At 50.2% G+C, this 19,444-nt stretch overlaps 2 protein-coding genes across 2 annotated transcripts in view; one reads left to right on the top strand and one right to left on the bottom strand.

Annotated features, from left to right (window-relative positions):
- Atp6v0d1 (ATPase H+ transporting V0 subunit d1) overlaps window positions 1–13,036 on the top strand; it is a 46,106-nt gene extending 33,070 nt beyond the window's left edge. The window contains exons 3-8 of the mRNA XM_031341193.1: window positions 6,230–6,408; window positions 7,908–7,987; window positions 11,776–11,853; window positions 11,976–12,152; window positions 12,243–12,320; window positions 12,413–13,036. Coding sequence (XP_031197053.1) covers window positions 6,230–6,408; window positions 7,908–7,987; window positions 11,776–11,853; window positions 11,976–12,152; window positions 12,243–12,320; window positions 12,413–12,574 — 754 coding nt within the window. The 3' untranslated portion in view covers window positions 12,575–13,036. The remainder of the gene's footprint in view (window positions 1–6,229; window positions 6,409–7,907; window positions 7,988–11,775; window positions 11,854–11,975; window positions 12,153–12,242; window positions 12,321–12,412) is intronic.
- A 474-nt stretch (window positions 13,037–13,510) lies between these two features.
- Window positions 13,511–18,746, bottom strand: Hsd11b2 (hydroxysteroid 11-beta dehydrogenase 2). The gene is made up of 5 exons (XM_031341192.1): window positions 18,366–18,746; window positions 15,137–15,349; window positions 14,835–15,020; window positions 14,590–14,727; window positions 13,511–14,432 (listed from the first exon to the last, which is right to left on the bottom strand). Exons 1-5 carry the CDS (start codon window positions 18,628–18,630, stop codon window positions 14,029–14,031), a joined length of 1,206 nt encoding a protein of 401 aa, XP_031197052.1. The 5' UTR covers window positions 18,631–18,746; the 3' UTR covers window positions 13,511–14,028.
- Between the last annotated feature and the right edge of the window lie 698 nt (window positions 18,747–19,444).

The following is a 19,444-nucleotide window of genomic DNA, read 5'->3' as shown; positions in this document are numbered from 1 at the left end:
TTTATTGCCATAGCTCAGCCTTCACCTTCAGCTTGTTTGCACAAGGCTTCTCCAGCTTCCTGGTTAATGTTCTGGTCTTGCCAGCTAGGCTGGCTAGAGGAAGCTTGACCCCATGCCAGTGGTCAGAGAGTAGATGTTATCCATCTTACTGCCAACTTGTCCACCTGCCTGTGCATCTACCCTGGCCTGTTTCAGTGTCAGCCTGCCAGGCTCTGAAATTGGAGAGGACTCTGAGAGTGACTGAGACAGAGCAGCCGCCAGCTCTTTGCTGGAAGTTGGCTCTAAGCACCAAGTGTGCTTAAAGCAGCCAAGTGTTATCCTGTGGCAAACTTTCTGAATCTGCCACTTCCTGGCCTCTTCCAGTCATGGGTGATCGTGGCTTATAGCCTTTCTACCACCACTCAGGATGTCACATGTTGACCAGTCTGCAGGATGTCACATGTTGACCAGTCTGAACCTATGGCTACTTGTCCTTGACCCCTTCATCTGCAATGCCTCCTCCTCTGTTCTCCACATTCTACCCCACCACCACCACCACCCTACCTCCAACTGATGATTGCTGTGTCACCACCTTGAACTACTCCACTTTTGACATCGCTGAGCCAGGCAACTATCCTCCACCCACAGCCTTCAGACTCTTCCAACCCACTTTGAATCCCTTGTAGGACATGGGGTCTAGATTCAACAGGGCATCAGGCCTTGTTTCCTTTCTTGCTATCCCTTCTGTCTTCATTTCCCTACCCCTGTAGCTGAAGTTTTCTGGTCTATCATTTGAGATCTCTTCTGCCAACATCTGTAACTCTCTTGGCTTCCCGACTCATGGTCCCACCCTACTGGCAGCGCCCGAGTCCTGGAGGAATCCCAGAGCCTCCACTTCTGGGAGCAGATCTGGGGAAGCCAGCAATCGACAGGGTATGTGTGAGGGAATGTCTTTCCTACTAATAGACATACATGTTCACCTACTCAGCCTCAGCTTGTTTCTGCCCAGCAACTTCTTGCTGTTCCTACTCAGCATCCTGCAGCTCCCATCATGAATAGGATAACCTCCCCATTCTAAACATCATTCCTCTCCTGCCTGCAGCCTCTTCATCTCTGTGCACCACCTACTCCTCTACAAAGTCATCAGAAGCAAGTACACCTTCCAACATTGCATCTGCATCCCGCCCTGAGTCCATTCTACCTTCCTTTCCCTGAGATCCTTCTACCCAGCATTTTGAATCTTCTCACCCTTACCTGGACCCTGAGTGGCCACTCCTCTTTACTTCTGTGTTGTCACCTTCCCTTTTAAGTGCTTCTAGTACCACACCTACATCTCTAACATCATTAATCACCCTTAAAACTCATTTTATGGGGCCCATTTTTCACATTCCTCATCTTTTCTCTCACCTCCTCTATCACTCAAGCCTGCAGTCACTTCCCAGTTTTATCACTCCACAACAAGGCCTTGGCTATCATCACTCTTGGCCTTCATGTGGCCAAGGTCTCTAGGATTTTTGTTTGTTTGTTTGTTTGGTTTTTTGTTTTTGTTTTTGTTTTTTTTGTTTTTTTGTTTTTTGTTTTTTTTGAGACAGGGTTTCTCTGTGTAGCCTTGGCTGTCCTGGAACTCACTCAATAGACCAGGCTGGTCTCGAACTCAGAAATCCGCCTGCCTCTGCCTCCCAAATGCTGGGATTAAAGGCATACGACACCACTGCCCAGCAGGTCTCTAGGATTAGACATTGGTTGTATCCAGCCCTCAACAGTTTCTTCTCTCATGATATCTGATTAAATTTATCTCCTATCTCTTTAGCTGCTTTTTCTCTTCCAGTGCCCTATCAGATCATTCAAGTGTGAATAGAATTTTAGAAAGAGTTGAGTGAAGCTTTCATTTGAACCCTATACTGGGGCTGGGGTGGGGCTCCTTCAGGCTGGGGACTCGTGACTGCTCTCCCTAAGGAATGACTACTTAGTTGAGAAGAAAGGTTTTTGAGGGAAAGAACTAGGGGCGGGAATCTAGACTGAAAAACTTTGGCTGAGTCCAGAGCCGTGCTAGGAGTGAACTACATAGACCAAGAGGAATAGTGGTGCTGAAGGAGCAGACAGTAAAAGCAGAGGTAGTTGTGTGCCATAGAGCAGGCAGTCTGTATGAAGTAGACTGTCAACATGTAGTTTTAGGTGACCTAGCCCAACACCACAATCCTAACACATTTAAAATGCTGCTAAACTGAGGGCTGTTATCAGGCCTAACCCGCCCTGTAACTTGGGATAGAGCCTGTATTCTGGGTTCTTTATCCATGGAGGATACTTATATTTGGCCCATTCCATGGTATTTTCTCACAGGAGAAAGCCCTAACTTTGGAAGAGAAGTTGGGAAAGTTGTTTGTAGAAGGGTCATCTTGGTCTCTGGGATATCTTCAGGTGGCTCCTAAATGCCATTGTTTTTAAATGAAGCAGGTCTCTAGCAGGGGCCATCCCTGGTGTATAACTACTCCCTGTAGCCTACGTGTCCGCTGGCAGAAATTGTGCGGCTAACCTGTACTATCTAGGAGAATTGCTATCAGTGGAAGTGGACACCTGGAAGGAAGCTTCGTCCTAGGGCATGACCTCAAGTGTCTGGTGGGTCCCCCAAAGCCTCTCTTATCCTCTTAAGGACATGTTGCCCCCACTTTGGTCCTTCTTTGTCCTAAAGTGGTCATTGGGTTTCCCCAGACCTTCTTATCCTGACTGTTCCCAATAAGCTGATTTGTAGAGGTGGACTACAGGTCTCTGCTAACTAAGGCTCTAGAACTGCTGTGGGTTGTTTCCTTATTGCTCTTTAGGATGGAAAGGGAGCTGACTCTGTTCTTTCTGGCTTAGGAAAAAGCACCACTGTGAGGGATCCTTCAGGACCCCAAAGGCTCAAATCAAATGGAATAACCCAACTGGGCCTTGGAGGAGAGTCAGGATTTTAATGAGGAGATAGTCAGAGGCCCACTAACTCTTCTGTGGATTACATCTCATTCATTCTGGTTGCAAAGGGGAACTTGAGGCTTAAGGGGTAATGTGCTAAATAAATAAGGTCATAGCATAAACTTCTGTTCATTTTCAGCCCTGAGTGAGGCTCCTTGGACCTAGATGTAGTTTAGTACAGATAATGTCACTAGCAACAAATGAGGCTCCTTGGTGGGGGCTGCAGGTAGGCCAGTTGGCACAAGACCTGGTTCTACACAGCCTCCCAACCCAAATGCAGAAAAGCCATGTTGCTCCAGCAGATGGCACCAAAGGGCACAGTAGAGGGACAGGGTTGGCTAGGGACTCTAAAGGTTTCTTGAAGGAAGTAGCTTCCTAAACTGTAGCCTAAAACTTCTCCCAGTCTAAGATATTTGGAGGCACAGGGCAAGGGAGGGCCTTAGGGCAGAGGATTATAGACTGCTCTACCCCCGCCCCTCCAAAAGGGCCTCTTTGGCCTGGTGGGCAGCTGGCCATCCACTCTCCAGCTGTCTTCCTCTGGAGGGAGATGCTGACCAGCTGGAACTTTATTCTCTCTTTTGAGGCCAAATGAAGGGAGACATGGCAAAGCAGTTTTCTGGGGGCAGGGAGGCAATTTTTGAAGACCAGACAGAGTGGAGGAAGGTTTCCTGCTTGCTGAAGGTAGGAAGGCATATGGCTGAGTCTTACCTAATCTCTGCCAGCCCTGTCCTGCCTTCCATCTCCCAGGAAAGAGGATTCTGAGCCTTGCTGTGCAGGAAGGGAAAGCAGGGGCCTCCACTGAAGCAATCTTAGAGTTGGCCCAGGGGGAGGGAAGTGCTCAGCCTGGCACAGGATAGAGGCTGGCCTGGCCTGAGTAGAAGGAGGAGTTAGAAGGGGCTGAGTGCTGTGATTGTGAGTGGCCCTAACTTGGCCCAGCATTTTTCTCTGTACTCAGCTAAGGCTTATAGCAAGGAGAGGTTTGGGGAAGCTAGAAGGGAGGGGAGAGCTACTACTGGCTTCTGCATACAATGTCAGAGCTGAACCATTAACCACAGCTAGTCTCCTCTACTCACTAGAGGTATAGCAACGAAGTCAGGTGGCAGCATTTCCCTACAGGGCTTTCTTCCTAGACTGGACCAGGACCCTCAGAAGTACTTAGATACCTTCTTTGATGTCTTAGTCCAGTCTTGTCCCAGCCTAAACAGATAAACAGAGACCCTGGGTTGTGGGCACAAGGGGAGGGATAAGTTTAAGGAAATGGGTTTGTGGGGTCTCTCTGAGAAGACAGAGGTGGGAGTTTAGAACTAAAAAATAAGGCTTTGGCCAAAGGTAGCCATAGGTGTTTTATCTGTTTTGGCACTAAGACCACATAGGATCACTTGAATAAGTTTAAGAGATGTGCTGTTGTTCTTCAGCATATCCAAAGGGGATAAAAAGGAAAAAAGGCATTCTTATCTCTGAGGTGGGGTCTCTGTAGTGGCTGTGTTGGGAAGACATTGGTTTTAGTATGGCTGGATTGGGTGCAAGTTAACTGTCAGTTCTATGGGGTCAAGGATAAGAGGCTGGCCATATGTGCCTCTTGGCTTGCAATTATAAATGGATCTTGCTTGAGACCCTTGGTTTTGGAAGGGGAGGCCTGACTCTTAGTGTATATCCTATAATGACCCATCTAGATTGGGTATGGAAAGAGGTCAGCTGCCTAGCTAGCCCCAGGCCCAGGAGACCAGAGATTGTAATGGCATTGAATTGAGTGAGAGCTGTGTTCATCAAGCACAAGGAGTATGGGCTGGGCTGAGACAGGACTTGGGTATTTTGAGGGCCTTATAGGAGTACCACAGTGACTGGTACTCTGGGCCACCACCTTTTTCATTTTATTCCTTTGGTACTGAGCCCCACCTCCTATCAAGGCCTTTTCTTGGTACAGTCTCAGCCCTAGGTACTCAAGATTTATTACAGGGATAGAGCCTAGCTCTGGACTTCCCAGAAACAGAACAAGAACTATGTCAGGGCCTGATTGACAGTAGCCTCCATCTTTAGTCCTTACCCTTCCAAGGCCCAGCCTTGGAAGGATATTCCAAGAATGGAAGGACATTCTCCACCTCCTTTATACTCATAGTTTACTACTTATAACAGGATGGGTAATAGTTGAGACCATCGGGGTCCTCTCCTCTTCTTTATCTCTTCCCTTCCTCCATTACCCTATCCCCATAGGTGAGTACACAAAACTTTCTGGCCCAGTTCCTCTGTGGCTCTGCTTTTCAGTTAAAGACAAGTTGTCTTAGTTGTTGCCAAGTCTTAACTAGGCAGCCCCACCCTCCCCAGCTCCACAGCCCCCTCTGCTGTCCATGGTGCACAGAGCAGGGCTCTTGCAGGGCAAGCCTAACCTAGAACTGACTTGAATCAGACCCACCTCTGGATCTCATTCAGGCCCTCTTGAGTAATTGCTTGAACTGGCTCTAAGGAGTAGTGATTTTTTTTTTTTTCACAATGGGGCTATGCAGTCTGTCTGACCCTGTCCTTTATTCTAGAAGGGACCTTTATGACTCTTCTCTGGCCCTTCTTGGGCCCTTTCCCTAGCCTATTGCATAGTCTTTCTCCTTTCCTCTGGACTCCCAACTCCTATGAAGCCAGAGTGGCTCTAATTATACTGTGGTTTCTTATTTTCATCCCACTCATGGCTCCATAGTATTTGAGGTGAAGTTGGAACCCTCTGCCTGACTTGAGCTCAGTCTCCAGGCAGCCTTCTGCTGACAGCACTGCCTTGCCTACAGCTGTGCCCTCCCTTTCCCTCTGCCAGTCTTGACAATACTCAGTTCCTCAGATCAATCCATTCTCACTCAGTGTGTGCCCCCAGGCCTTTGCATACTGTTCCCTCTTTCTAGAACACACTTTCATCTCCCAGTCCTTTTATCTGTCAAGCTCCTGACCACACCTGCCCCTGGGATGGGTTATGTGCTTCACCTGCATGTGCCCATAGTTTCTGTGTACTATTGGAACACTGTTCACACTATAGGCTATTTACTTGTGTTCCAGTCATTTATGGGGCATGAATCTACCATCCTGTTAAAGGAGAAGCTGTTTTTATCTGATGTTCCTGTTATTGGGGATTGGGGTTAATGGTGGTGGTGGTGGCAGGAATCTGGGTGGGGAAGGATAGTCCGTCTGGAGCCTATCTATAGCATCCACAAGCCAGCACTTACTCTTAGGAGTTGTGTGAGCAAGGATGTGAGCAAAGTTGGGGGTTAGGCCTTCCAAGCCCCCTACCCTAACAGTCTGCCCTGTTGTTGTCTGCTTCTCACAGTTATAGCTACATGATTGACAACGTGATCCTGCTTATCACAGGCACACTGCACCAGCGTTCAATAGCTGAACTTGTGCCCAAGTGCCATCCACTAGGCAGCTTTGAGCAGATGGAGGCGGTGAACATTGCACAGACACCTGCAGAACTCTACAATGCCATTCTGGTGGACACACCCCTGGGTGAGCCTCTGTGGTGGAAACAGTAGCTGGACAGTGGTCTTAGCATCAGAGCCTCAGTGTGGGTCTTATGAACTGTAGGAGGTGGGGCAGCCCTAAAGCAGGAGACTTTGCTGCAGCTGACTTTGCCCTTCCCTCAGCTTCCTATTCTCATTGTTTCCCATCCCACTTTTTTTCCTTTCTCACTGCTTTTCCTAGGCACATGGGCAACCCAAAGGGCAGACTGAGACTGTCTAACTTTGGAAATAGCATTGTTTTTCAGAATTCAGAGGAGGGCTGAATGAACTTATGGAGAAGCACAAGGGGCTTGTGTCCCTTGTAGTCCTGAGCAGTCTTGCAGACTGTGGCCCTAACCAGGACTATAATGAGTCCTTCTTAGAGACAGAAAAGAAAAGCAAAAAAGCTTCATTTGACTCCACTGAGCAGATCCCAGGGGTCAGGTCAGATGGTGTCCAGTAGGATGCAAGGCCCATGTCAGAGGCCAAGGAAGGGGGGGGGGGGGAGTCAGGATTAGCTTCCTATTAGCCCTGCCTCACTAGTGCTGGCTCCTGTCTGCCTAGAATGCTGGAGAGAAGGTATATCATAGCTAGCTAGTACCTTTATAGCCACAATCTAAACCCTGGGGAACTATTCCAGGAAGCCACCAGAGTTGAATCAGAAGGTCCTAAGCTGAGAAGTGCCAGCCATATATACTCACCTAGTTTGCCTTTGATTCTCCCTGTAACTCTGAGTTAGTTCTGGGCTGTTTGTGGCTTCTTCAGTTTCATTTTTAAAGGAGAGACATTGGGTAAGTCTTCAGGCTCTCCTTGGGATTCTGTCCTAACCTCTCCTCTTAGTTCTGCAGTGGATTTCTAACTACTCCAAGCTTAGGTTGCTCTTTTCCATAAGCTCATTCTTATCTAAAGAAGAAGAAGAAGGGGGCCGGAGAGATGTCTCAGCAGTTAAGAGTACTGACTGCTCAATTCCCAGCAACCACATGGTGGCTCACAACCACCTTTAATGGGATCCAATGCCCTCTTCTGATGTGTCTGAAGACAGTGACAGTGTACCCAAGTACATGAAATAAATAAATAAATCTTTAAAAAAAAAAGGAGGAGGAGGAGGAGGAAGAGGCTAGTTTCCCATGTGCAGGCTCTAGACCTTCATAGGGTGTACATAGCAGTTGTTTTCAGTCCCCAAATAGATAGCTGCCCCTGGAGAAGGGAAATCTCATGGCCTCTTATGCAAGCCTGTCTTTGGCATGGTCTAAACTTGGGTCTGCCCCAGCAGCGATTAGATCATGTTATGGCTGGCCGCCTCCTTTATAAATCAATTTTAGGAGCAAAGAGGCAGGAAAAGCTCAGGTCAGCATACACGGCCCAGAGAGTTGCTTCTCCTACTTCCAAGGCCGTATCTCAAGCTGGATTGGGGGTCTCCAGTACTTAGCTTAGTGGGTCTTATGACGTGAGCCCTCTCACTTAGGCTGCTGTTTTGCTCTTTGCATCCTTGTCTTCCCTTCTCAGCGGCTTTTTTCCAGGACTGCATCTCAGAGCAGGACCTTGATGAGATGAACATCGAGATAATCCGAAATACGCTTTACAAGGTAGTGTTCTTGAGAAACAGTGGGAAACAGTGGGGGTGTGTGGGGGTTGACTTGTAAATGGTTGATTGGGTTGTGACAGAAAGTAATTTATGTGAGATGCTGGGCCAGCATGTACCTGTACCAGGGTCCTTTCTGGGTTCCTGGGATGGTTTCAAGGTTTTGTAGAACAGGTTATCCATTCCCTGGTGTCTGCAGCAGGCTCAGATAAGATCAGCTGGAGTGGCTGGTGCTCTGACACTTGGCCTGTTAGAGCTGGCTCCTGGACAGCTACTCATGTAGCATCCAGGAATGTCATGGACCACCACCCAGGCCATAGCCCTCAAACATATACCACATGAGCTTTTGCCAGCCAAGACAGGCACCTAGGCAAAGGCAGTAATATGTGCTTAGTTATGTGGGAGAAGGATCTAGCCAGGCACAGCCAGTGTCTTATAACCCTTTTAGGTTCCCAGACCATGAACCAATGCCATGTATCTCACTATGTTCAGCTTCTGTTCATCTTTTGCTTCCTACTAGACTATGGCATAGACTGGCTAGTCTCTGGAGAGAGAGTGGGCTTGGGATTCCTCAGTTCTTATAGTCATTGTGGAGATTAAATGGTAGCGACCAGTTAGGGACATTTGAGAAAGGCTGGGTTCAGTTTGTGGTGTGATTCTAAGCTGTGATGCCAAGACTCCTGGAAGACATTAGCCAGGAACATGGATCAGCAGTAGGCAAACCATGAAGAGAAACTGAGGATGGCACTGGCTAAGGGACCTGCTGACCTAAATCTGAGAACATCTGTCTATCCAGTCTCTACTGGGGGATTGTAGGTGTGTGTCTTCTACCCTGATTGTAGCTGGCTGGTGGACATTTGGCTCAGCTTGAGCTCAGACCTTCTAGTCTTTCTGTGGGGCCTGTGTAACATGCATCTAGGATCTGGAGGTAAATGATAGAAGTTATGATAGCGTAGGCAGAAGGAAGGCAAGGAGCAGGGGCCAGGCCAGATGGCAAGAGGTTTGCTGTGAAAGTGTAGGTTTCACATGGATAGTGGGGAGGAGATCCAAAAGAAGATACATGCACTGAGTGAACCAAGTCACCAGGGCCTTGAATGCATCATCAAGAGTTTGAACTTCTCTTAACGACAGGAGATCTGTAAGGTCTGCCCTGCACAGAGCAGACAGCACTTCTACAACCTTTCCCCAAGCCTCTGAATAAAGTGTTATAACAACAACAACAAAAAGAGTTTGAACTTTAGCTGGGAGTGATGGTGCATACTTCAGAATGCTAGGAAAACTCAAGCAAGAAGATTTTTGCTAAGTTCAAGATTAGCTTAGTATATGTAGTGAGTTACAGGTCAGCCATGTCTCCATAGTAAGAGTCTCTCAAGAAAAGGTAAGCCAGGCATAATGACTTTCTTCAGTCCAATGCTTGGAAGGCAGAGGCAAGCAGATCTCTGTGAGTTTGAGTCTATGTAGTAAGTTTTGGGGACAGCCAGGGGTACATAGTGAGACCCTGTCACAAAACAAACAACAACAACAATAAACGAAAACCGTAACTTTGGGCTGACAACATTGCTCAGGAAATGAAGATGCTTAACTGCCAAGCTAGACAAGTTTGATTTCTGAGACCCACATAGTGGAAGGAGAAAACTGATACCCACTAATTGTCTTCTTACCTTTGCATATACATGCATACAAAATAAGTAAAATGTGAAAAAAACATGAACTTTGGGTTGTGAGCCTAAAGTCTTCTGACAGAGCACAATATTCCTAGAAGGCCCTTTATGACTGTAGGGTGGAAGGAAGATTATTGGTAAGGGGTAAGATTATATATGTGTGTGTGTGTGTGTGTGTGTGTGTGTACACATGCATAAAAATCTTATAGTGCTCCCACCTACTCACCTGGCCTATTGACAAATTCCTTGTCCCAGACAGGATGAAGGGTGTGGCTATACTGCCAGCCTTACCCTCTCTGGGCCTGACTGGTTTTAGCTGGAGTCACTGGCAAGGACTGCCTAGAAACCAGCTCATAAAAACTGACCCACCACTATGGGCCCCATGCCAAAGCTGCCTGCCTGTCAGGCAATGTCCCAGCCCAGTGGCCACAGATGGGAGATTAGGTGGACCCTCAGCCGTCTGGCAAGTGAATTGTAGGCAGCTGGTGCAGCAACCACAGGCTGACAGACTCCAGGGGACAGGGTGGGGTTGGGGAGGTGACCTTGGTACCTGAGTCTTGCCAGTTTCTTTGCTGCTACAGCCTCTAGAGGAAAGTGTGAACCTTAATCCTAGGGTCAGCTTCTCTGGGGATCAATACAGCATGGCTAAGCAAACAGGTAGGTAACAGGGCATGGAACCCTAAACTGGCTAGTAGTTTCCCCCACAGATAGGAACTGCAGGCTCCACTAGGCCCTAAGATTTTTAGCATAACCAGCTTGGCTGGCCACAAAAGCCACAGAGGACTGACTCCTGGAGGGACTGTGAAGTCTCACCAAGGTGGGAGGTGGGAGCCATTTCTGCCTGTAGGCTTTGATCCTCTGTGCTGGACTCTGTTGTTGCTTTCCTGGCTTTTTGTTTGTTTGTTTATTTGTTTTTTTCGAGACAGGGTTTCTCTGTATAGCCCTGGCTGTCCTGGAACTCACTCTGTAGACCAGGCTGGCCTCAAACTCAGAAATCCTCCTGCCTCTGCCTCCCAGTGCTAGGATTAAAGGCGAGCGCCACCACCGCCCAGCCCTAGCATTTTCTTATTGCTTACTTAATATTAACTTTTTGCTTCCTATGAGCTCAGTGATCAACTGCAGGTTCTCTACTGAGCTCATCTTGTATAGTGTCACCGTGTCTTGTGGAGCTCTGGGAATCAACATCTCGTCTGTTTTTGAGTTCATATCCTATGGGTCCCAGCCAGTTTGGATGGCACACCTGAATTGAAAAGCTTTTCACAGCCCCCATCCCCAACTCAGAATAGTTCCTAATATACAGATCCAGAGTCTCTGTGATCATGCTACATACAGGACCTTAGGTTGTGTCTGAGTCAAGTTTCAGGCAAGAGTGTTCCCCAATCTGTGTGCAAGACCTTGATGGGGGCAGAGGTATTAGAAAGAAACCTCTGTGTGACCTTGCAAATGAGAGATGGGGAAGACCTTCTATGTTAGCTGACCTGTCCTTTCCTCATGTCCAGCAGATCAAATTTGCCTCGACAAAATTGCTTGTTTCCGCTGGCAGCCCATGTACCCAGTTAGTGACTGTGAGGCTGGTGTTCACATAGGCGATAACCATCCTTTAGCAGGAACTGACCTGATAATTTGGTTCCTGCTGTTGAAACCTAGGGACTGTCTGGGGGTGAGAGGAGTAGTGTTCTGCAAGGTGGGTTGTTGCGAGGAAGGGCGAAAAGATTCAGTGTAGACCTCTGTGAACCCTGAGGATAATGTTCCCTCACAAGCCCCTGGACACCTACCTGAGACTGGGGAAGGGAAAATTTTGAAGACTAGAAAAGGAAGGCAAAGCACCAGGGAGAAGATAGACTGCCTTAAGCCTGACAACAGAAAGGGGTGGGAATATGTACCCTGAAGCAGATAGTGGGCCAGAAACTGTTTTGTCACACCCAGATAGAATGTACCAAGTCACTGCTACTTGGATGATTAACTGTTGAAATTAGTAGATGTTCAGTAGAGGGGAAGTTGGCATAGAATGAGCTGGCCCATCCCTACCATTAAAGGTTTTGAAAGGGGAGATCAAACTGACTACTAGGTCTTTAATAAATCTCCCAGCATTGCTATCCTTGCTCTAAGCAAATACTGTCCTCTTCTGCAGGCCTATCTGGAGTCCTTCTACAAGTTCTGTACACTGTTGGGTGGGACCACAGCTGATGCCATGTGTCCTATCCTAGAGGTGAGTGACTCCCCACCTCCTGCCTTTTGTCCCCACTGAGCCTTGCCATGGGGAGCTCTGCCAACTGACTAGTATGACCTCCTCGTCTTCCCTCTCTCCTTACCTATGCACTGGCCCTGCAGTTTGAAGCCGACCGCCGTGCTTTCATCATCACCATCAACTCTTTTGGCACAGAGCTGTCCAAGGAGGACCGTGCCAAGCTCTTCCCACACTGTGGCCGACTCTACCCTGAGGGCTTGGCTCAGCTTGCTCGGGCTGATGACTATGAACAGGTCAAGAATGTAGCTGATTACTACCCGGTGAGTATCCCAGCTGATAAGATTAGGTGGCCATGTTGGCACCCCCAGCACTCAGCACTCATACCTGTGTTTATCCCCATTCCTGGCCAGGAGTACAAACTGCTTTTTGAGGGTGCAGGTAGCAATCCTGGAGACAAGACCCTGGAGGACCGATTCTTTGAACATGAGGTGAGCACGGGGTCTTTTGGAGCCTACCCTGTATAGGGAGGGTTGTGACTTAGGCCACAGCACCTGTGCATCACACCTATGTCTGTCCACAGGTGAAGCTAAACAAGCTAGCCTTCCTGAACCAGTTCCACTTTGGTGTCTTTTATGCCTTTGTGAAGCTTAAGGAACAGGAATGCCGAAACATTGTGTGGATTGCTGAGTGCATTGCACAGCGCCATCGCGCCAAGATTGACAACTACATCCCCATCTTCTAGCATTCTAATTTAAGGTTCCCGAATGCACTGTGTGTGTCTGTGTGCTGTGGTGAAGCCAGGGCTCATTTGTCCAACCTGGTGAGATGTAGCACATTGTCCTGGGGTTGGATGCCCAGCTTCCATGACCTGTTCTGGGACTGCTCTTAGGCCTAAAAAGGGGTTAGGCACTTCTCCCCTGATCAAGAATGGACCAAGATCCCCTCCAGAGCAAAGAGGCCCCCAGCCCTATGTTTACAGCCACTGACATGTCTAAGATACTTGTGTGACTTTCATGTCCCTCCCTAACCTGAGAACCCCTGGGACAGTGTAAGCCTCCTTTCCTGTCCGTAGGTCATCCCCAGAACCATGACTTGTGGGAAGAATAGAGAGTACGTGTTCTTGGGGTATTGGGAAAGCAGCTTTTCCTCCTCCTCCCTCTGCTCTGCCCCTCTGAGACAATAAAATTGCCCTCTTTAAAAACCCTGCTGTCTGCTCCCTCTTTTGTGCCTTTGTACCTTTCCTTGACTCTCAACTTAGTTCATCACTGTACTCTTGATGAGTCTCTCCTGCAGTCAGCAGCCACAGGGCCAGGGAAGTCCCTGGAGGATGGCTCTTACTGCTGGGAGCTCAGGTAGGAAGATAGGCTAGGGTGGGGGTTGTTAGAGAATAGTTATATCTTGGCTCTAGAGGTCCCACACCTCCCTCACTGCTTCACTAAGCCTTGTAGCTCCCTGAAATTGGCTATTACCTTCATCTCAATATGCAGAAACCCAGACCTACGGACAAATGATTTGCCTGAGGTCAGCAGATATGAACCACAGAGTGTCTGGGGAACCTTCTCAGCTCCCCTAAGTCCCAGGATCTCCCATGAAGTACCCAGTCTCTGTCATATCACCATACCCTGTCACCCAGGCAACCAGGCAGTCACCTCCTCCAAACACTGTATCTCTCCTGTTCTAGGGGAAATAAAAATGTATCTTTATTTTAAAAATGCCAACAACCAGGCAAGTACAACATGCAGCTTCCATGTGGCTGGGCGCCAGTAACTGGGGACCTAAATCTTGAGCCAGTCAAGAGGCAGTTGGGATTTACTCTGGACTTGCAGCACTGAGATTATGGGTCCCAAAAGAATTCTCAGGGGGTCCCCACCTGCCTAAAAGTTAGAACAGAAATGGTCTGTAGAGTTCTATCAAAGTCTACAGCCAAAATCTTACATTAAACCATCCATCTGGGTTCTCCAAGCTGCAGTGTAGAGCATTGTGCCTGGTAGGGTAAGTGTGGGCTCATGAAGCAGAGGAGAGGTCCAGAAGCTCACTAGCAGACTTCCACCTCCCAGGCCTGGACTAGGCATCAGCAATAAAGGCTGGGCTTTTCTTAACACAGACTCTAGGGTAAGGTTGAAGGACCTATAATGGGCAAGGGAGAGGGCCAAGGGCTCAGGAAGCCTCTCCTGCTAAAACACCTAGGTTTGTGACTCACAGAGCTGCCACTGGGGACGGGTTTGGGTTCTGGGGTGTATCCTGAGCAGGAGCAGGGCCGGCTTGGCCAGGCCTCAGTGCTCGGGGCAGAAGGTGATTGATGAAGAAATTCTGTAGGAAGCGGCGCCGCAGGCCCTCTGGCAGGTAATGGTGGATGAAATACATGAGCCCCAGGCCACGGCCTGTGTAGTAGCGGCTGCGAGGCTGAGCTGCCAGCAGTGCATCAATGATGGCATCTACAACTGGGCTAAGGTCAGGCAATGCCATTCTGAGTGAATTCAGGAATTGCCCATGCAAGTGCTCAATGTAGTCTTCACCATAGGCCTGTAGCAGCTCTCTAGGCAGGTTGGCCAGCAGCAGTTGCTTGCGCTTCTCCCAGAGGTTCACATTAGTCACTGCATCTGAGGAAGGGGTGACAAGGTCAGAAGGCAGCAGCCAGAAGAGCCAAAGGCTGTTAACCTATTTAATGTAAACTATGCCTGTAAACCAAGCCATACTACATCCTCAGACCGCATATCCCTGCCACATGCGTGTCCCACCCCAAACCTGAACCCTCACCTGTCTTGAAGCAGCCAGGCTTGATGATGCTGACCTTGATACCCCAGGGAAGCAGTTCACAGCCGAATGTGTCCATAAGCAGAGCTATAGCTGCCTTGGAGGTTCCATAGGCTGCCAAGCAGGGGTATGGCATGTCTCCTGGGCATAGAATGGGGATGGTCAGTCTTGGCCTGGGATTCCCCAAATCATTCTTCATCTGATAGCAGCTCCTTTACCGCTTTGTCTTTGAGTGGAAGAGCACTTACCTGCTGGGCTGCCAACGGTCACAATACGCCCCCTTGAGTGACGAAGGAGTGGCAGGAGGCCCTTGGTTAGCTCAAGTGCACCAAAGAAGTTCACCTCCATGCACTTGCGGAAAGTTGCCACTGGAGATAGTTCCACATCGGCCACTACGATATTGAGGCCAGCGTTGTTAACCAGACCCCACAGGCCTGGAGGCATAAAAGCAGGAGGGAAGGTTCAGGTCAGCCTGACAACAAACATGCAATCCCTTCCTCCCTCGCACCCATCCAGCCCTGCCCACCCTAACGGAGACACATCTGCTGACCAGTGCTGGCTGTGTGAGCCTTGGTGATTTCCAGAACACGGCTGATGTCCTCTGGTTTGGTCAGATCCATCTGCAGCAGCTTCAGGCGAGAGGAACAGCAGGCACGCAGTTCTAGGGCACCAGGGCTATTCAAATCCAACACTGTGGCCAGCACCGTGAAGCCCATGGCATCCAGTTTCTTAGCTGTCTCCTTGCCAAAACCAGTGTCACAGCCTAGCCAGGATAGGATAGCCAGTGAATTCCCAGCCCAAGACAAGCCAACAATCACTAAGGTCTGGGTGGAATCTAGCCTCCTGGACACTCAGCCTCCCTTCTTCCTTACAAATACGTGTCGTATGTTTGTCCTCCTGACCAAGCCCTGAACATCAGTTTTGTGACAGCTGTCATCTGTCTGGTTCCCTATAGCTGTTCCATCAAGTGTGATTGGTAAACCCTACTTTCTAGAAGAAACAGACCTAGTCTGGCTCCAACTTGTCCCATGAATCTACCCTAGCCTAAGTCAGAGGGATATTTTAAAAAATGACAGTGCCACTCTGCTGCTGACAAGTTCCTGAGGCTTTTTGCTTCCCTGGGATTCTATGGGCCTTTGAATAAAGCTCAGATGTCATCATTCTGGCCCTGTTCAATCTGAGCACTTCTCCAGCCTCAGTAGCTCCTACTATTGTTCCAGACTCAAATCGGAGCCCCGTTCCCAACTCCCCCTTGACTCTGCCCTTGGAATTCCAATCATTGACTTCAGATGTATGTATATATTTGCTGAGACCCAGACCACTTCCCTCTCCGGACAGGAACCATACATGGTAAGGGAAGAAAACAGACCTGCATTGGAATCCCTCCCCACACCACTAAGTGTGACCTGAGGTCGGTGACTACCCATGGAGGCTTCATTTTCTTGCCCTTGGTATGCAGAGATAAGAACTGCCAGGCAAGGCCCCAGTGTGGGGGTCCCTGGTACTGATAAGCCCCTGCTTCCTTGATGGTTTCCATGCGGATCCTGGCTCTGTGGGTGGCCAGTGAGAGGATGAGGTGGGCCAGTGGGGGAGGAGGGTCTACGGAGCCGCCAGCCTGAGGTCCTGCTGTGCAGAAAAGCTGCTTAGCAGCCTAGCTTCCCCACTCCTGGACAAACAGCACCCCTCCTCATCTCAGCCCCGCCCCCTGTGCTGAGAGGAGAACAAAGCTGGTCAGGGGGCTGCAAACTGGGCTTTGTGTGGCTGGGGCCTGCTCGTCTGTGTTGAGGGGTCCTTCCCAAGCAAATTCTGACTGGGGGAGGGGAGTGTGTGTGCACACATATGCACACTCGCCTCTGCTTCCTTTTGGAGCAGACAGCACTCCACTAAAAGCCTCCCAGATCCTCAGCTATGAGGTCCCAGCCGACACCCACACCTTACCCTCTTGCTCTCCTGCAAATCTGCCTGCATGTTCACACATGAGCTTGACCCCTGTCTCCCATCAGCATGAAGATATATACATATGCATGCACACAAGGTACCAAGGCACACAGCCCAAGCATGACTCCATGGCTGAGCTTGTGGAGTAGGTTTGGCAAGCAGTTCTTGGGCATTCTTGGGGAGGGGTGAGTGACAGCTCTATAGGCATAAGGTGCGGTGTTCTTGGCAGGTGGGGAAAGACCCGGTCACTTAAGTGCCTTGCTGCTTGTTGGTGACTTGGAAAACCCCAGACTTTTCAGGCATCGGGAAGCAAGAAGCCAACTTCCAGTGCTTACACGGGAGTAGGCTGGGCAAATCCTCTCCCAAACACTGAGCTTTGCAGAGATGGAAGGAGCCCAGGTCACAGAAAGCATCCCTCTTCTCACCTCTTGCTCAGGCTCAAGACTGGAAGTAAGAGCAGTAGCAAAGACCTGAGGTAGGATCTCAGGAAGGACTGCCCAGCTGTATCAGTAGAACCTGAAGTAGCGTAGGACCTGGTGAACCAGCTCGCAGAGGACAGGAGGAGATCTGTTCCATGTTTGGGCAAAGCCTATAACCTAGTCCCTGCTTCAAGAGAATTCAACAGCTTTCTTCCTCAGGCTCCTGAATCACTCTGTGAGTCTCTTCCATCTCTGCTGAGTCCTACTCAAACTCCACCCTCTCTTCTGAAGCCGTAACCTTGGTATCACCGTCCTCTACCTTAGTGCCATCTAGTTTCTCACCTGACATTCAAGTCTCCTCCCAAGGAAACTTTACATCGCACCACGCCCCTACAGCCAGACTGGTTATTGACTATCCCCTTCCCAAATCATACTCATTTCTGTCTTAAGCCTTTGTCTCACACCCTTTCTCTGATCCAAGACACCTTTCAGATTCCACCTGTCTCCACCCAACTTCCTCCAACGTCCAGTTCAAGGATTTCCTTCTAAATCCCCCCAGCCCTATCCTATCATGCAGACCACCCAGAAAGGACCAAGATCTCTGAGAAGCCATGGTGGTTGGGGGAGAAATAGAGCTGCCCCTCCTCCCATGCAATGGACCAATGCCCCCTGGCCTTCCTCCCCCTCCCCATTTCCTGCTGGGTCTGCAGCCCCCCTCCTCTTCCCTCCTTCTGATGACAGATTTATTCCCTGCTCCAGACAAAGAAAGCTCAGGCAGGCCCCAGAGACACCTGAGTCCAGCTCTCCGAGGCCCCTTTCCTGAGCACCCAGGGCTAGGCAGGATGAGGTGCTAGGTGTAGACTGCAGACGGCTGCAGTTTTGGCAGTGGGTAGCTGGATCTAAGAAGCAGCTACTCTCCAGCTGCTGTGACCTCAGGCGGTTCTGAACTCCAAGGATTCCAGCCAGAGGAGGTCGAGGAGCAGAACTTGCCATCTAAGCTCTCTGCCCCCAGAGAATAGCAGATACTGTGCTCTAGTGATGTGGGGGATGTCAGGCAGAGTTCAAGAGATGGCATTATCCCCATCTCGGGTCTTCTGAAGTCCCCTAAAGTACTGTCCTCTGCTCCACACCTGGTCTCTCAGGAAGGGGCTCAGCATAAACTAAGTTTCTCCTCTTTCAGTCACTCGTTTCCTTTGAGCACCTGCCCACTCTCTACTTTCTCACCTATAATCCTCGCGGCCGCAGGTAGTTAACCCAGACTTGGTGAGGTGCCCGGAGCTTCCTACTTGGCTCACTTTCTTGCATCTAGAGAAGGACTCTCACTTCTGAGCCGCGGAGTTCCCCTCGATGGTGCCCAAGGGAAACCCTCTATGTGTGCGGTCCCGCCCTCCAGCCTGGAGTCCCTGCGCTCAGCACACTCACCGGTGATGAGCACCGCGCGAGTGGCCACCGGCAGGCGAAGAGGGCGCGCTAGGCGGGACAACGCGATCCAGCCGGCACCGGCCAGCACCACGAGTGCCGCCGGTGGGGGCAGCAGGCGCTGGCACAGCCAGTCGAGAGCGGCCAGCAGGGCCAGTGCCGCCAACAACGGGCGGCCCAGACGCAGGTCTGAGCGCAGCAGCTGCAGCAGCGCGCGGGCAGCCACCAGCAGCCAGGCACCGCCCGACGGCCAAGGCCAGCGCTCCATGACTTCGGGGCCGGGCTGGGGCGGGGCGGGGGCCGGGTTGGGGAGCACCGAGAGGGGACTCCGGGCTAGGACACGGAGTGCAGAAGAACACCGGCCTGGGGTGGGAGGGATACTCGATTTCTTTGCGGGCCCTTGGACCCAGCTTATAAAGCGCCCTGGGGGCGGGTTTGGGGCGGTGCGAAGGCGGGGCTAGGGTGGGGCTTTCCTCTACTTCTATCTCAGCACCCCATGCCAGGCAGGTGCCCCCCCGCCCCGCCCCCACAGCTAGATCCGCTTTCGAAGAAGCCGGAACAAAGTCCCCAAGTTGCACGAGGCGGAGCCGTCAGTCGCCAGCTTCGCCCGGGAAAGAGCCAGTCTGCCCAACCCTGTGTCTGGCATCTCATTCACTCCTGTGCACCTATTGGCACGCCAAGGGCTCTGAGCCTCCACGCTCAGGTGTGTACACCCTGCTCGCGCTTCCTCAGGGATACTTACACACACACCACCAACGTCAATACCACCACCACCACTAACTTTCATTCAAGTATTCCACTTTGCTATCGTTGTGACTTCCAGAACACTGCGTGGAAGCAGACAGTCTGCTGCCAGCCACACCCGCACCCGCAAGCAGTGTCATGGCCTAGGTCCCTGGTACACACGCCCAAATGTGCACTCTCACTTGGGTAGTTCTCAGCCACAGCTAGGAGAGAAGGGGGACCACTGAGATTCTTGGAGGGTTCTGTTTCACTTCACTTTCTTCCAGAGTCCAGAACTGGGGATGCAGAGAGAGAGAGAGAGAGAGAGAGAGAGAGAGAGAGAGAGAGAGAGAGAGAGA

Source organism: Mastomys coucha, unplaced genomic scaffold (assembly GCF_008632895.1).
Source record: "Mastomys coucha isolate ucsf_1 unplaced genomic scaffold, UCSF_Mcou_1 pScaffold22, whole genome shotgun sequence".
Lineage (NCBI taxonomy): Eukaryota > Metazoa > Chordata > Mammalia > Rodentia > Muridae > Mastomys > Mastomys coucha.
This window is presented reverse-complemented; position numbering and strand designations above follow the sequence as displayed.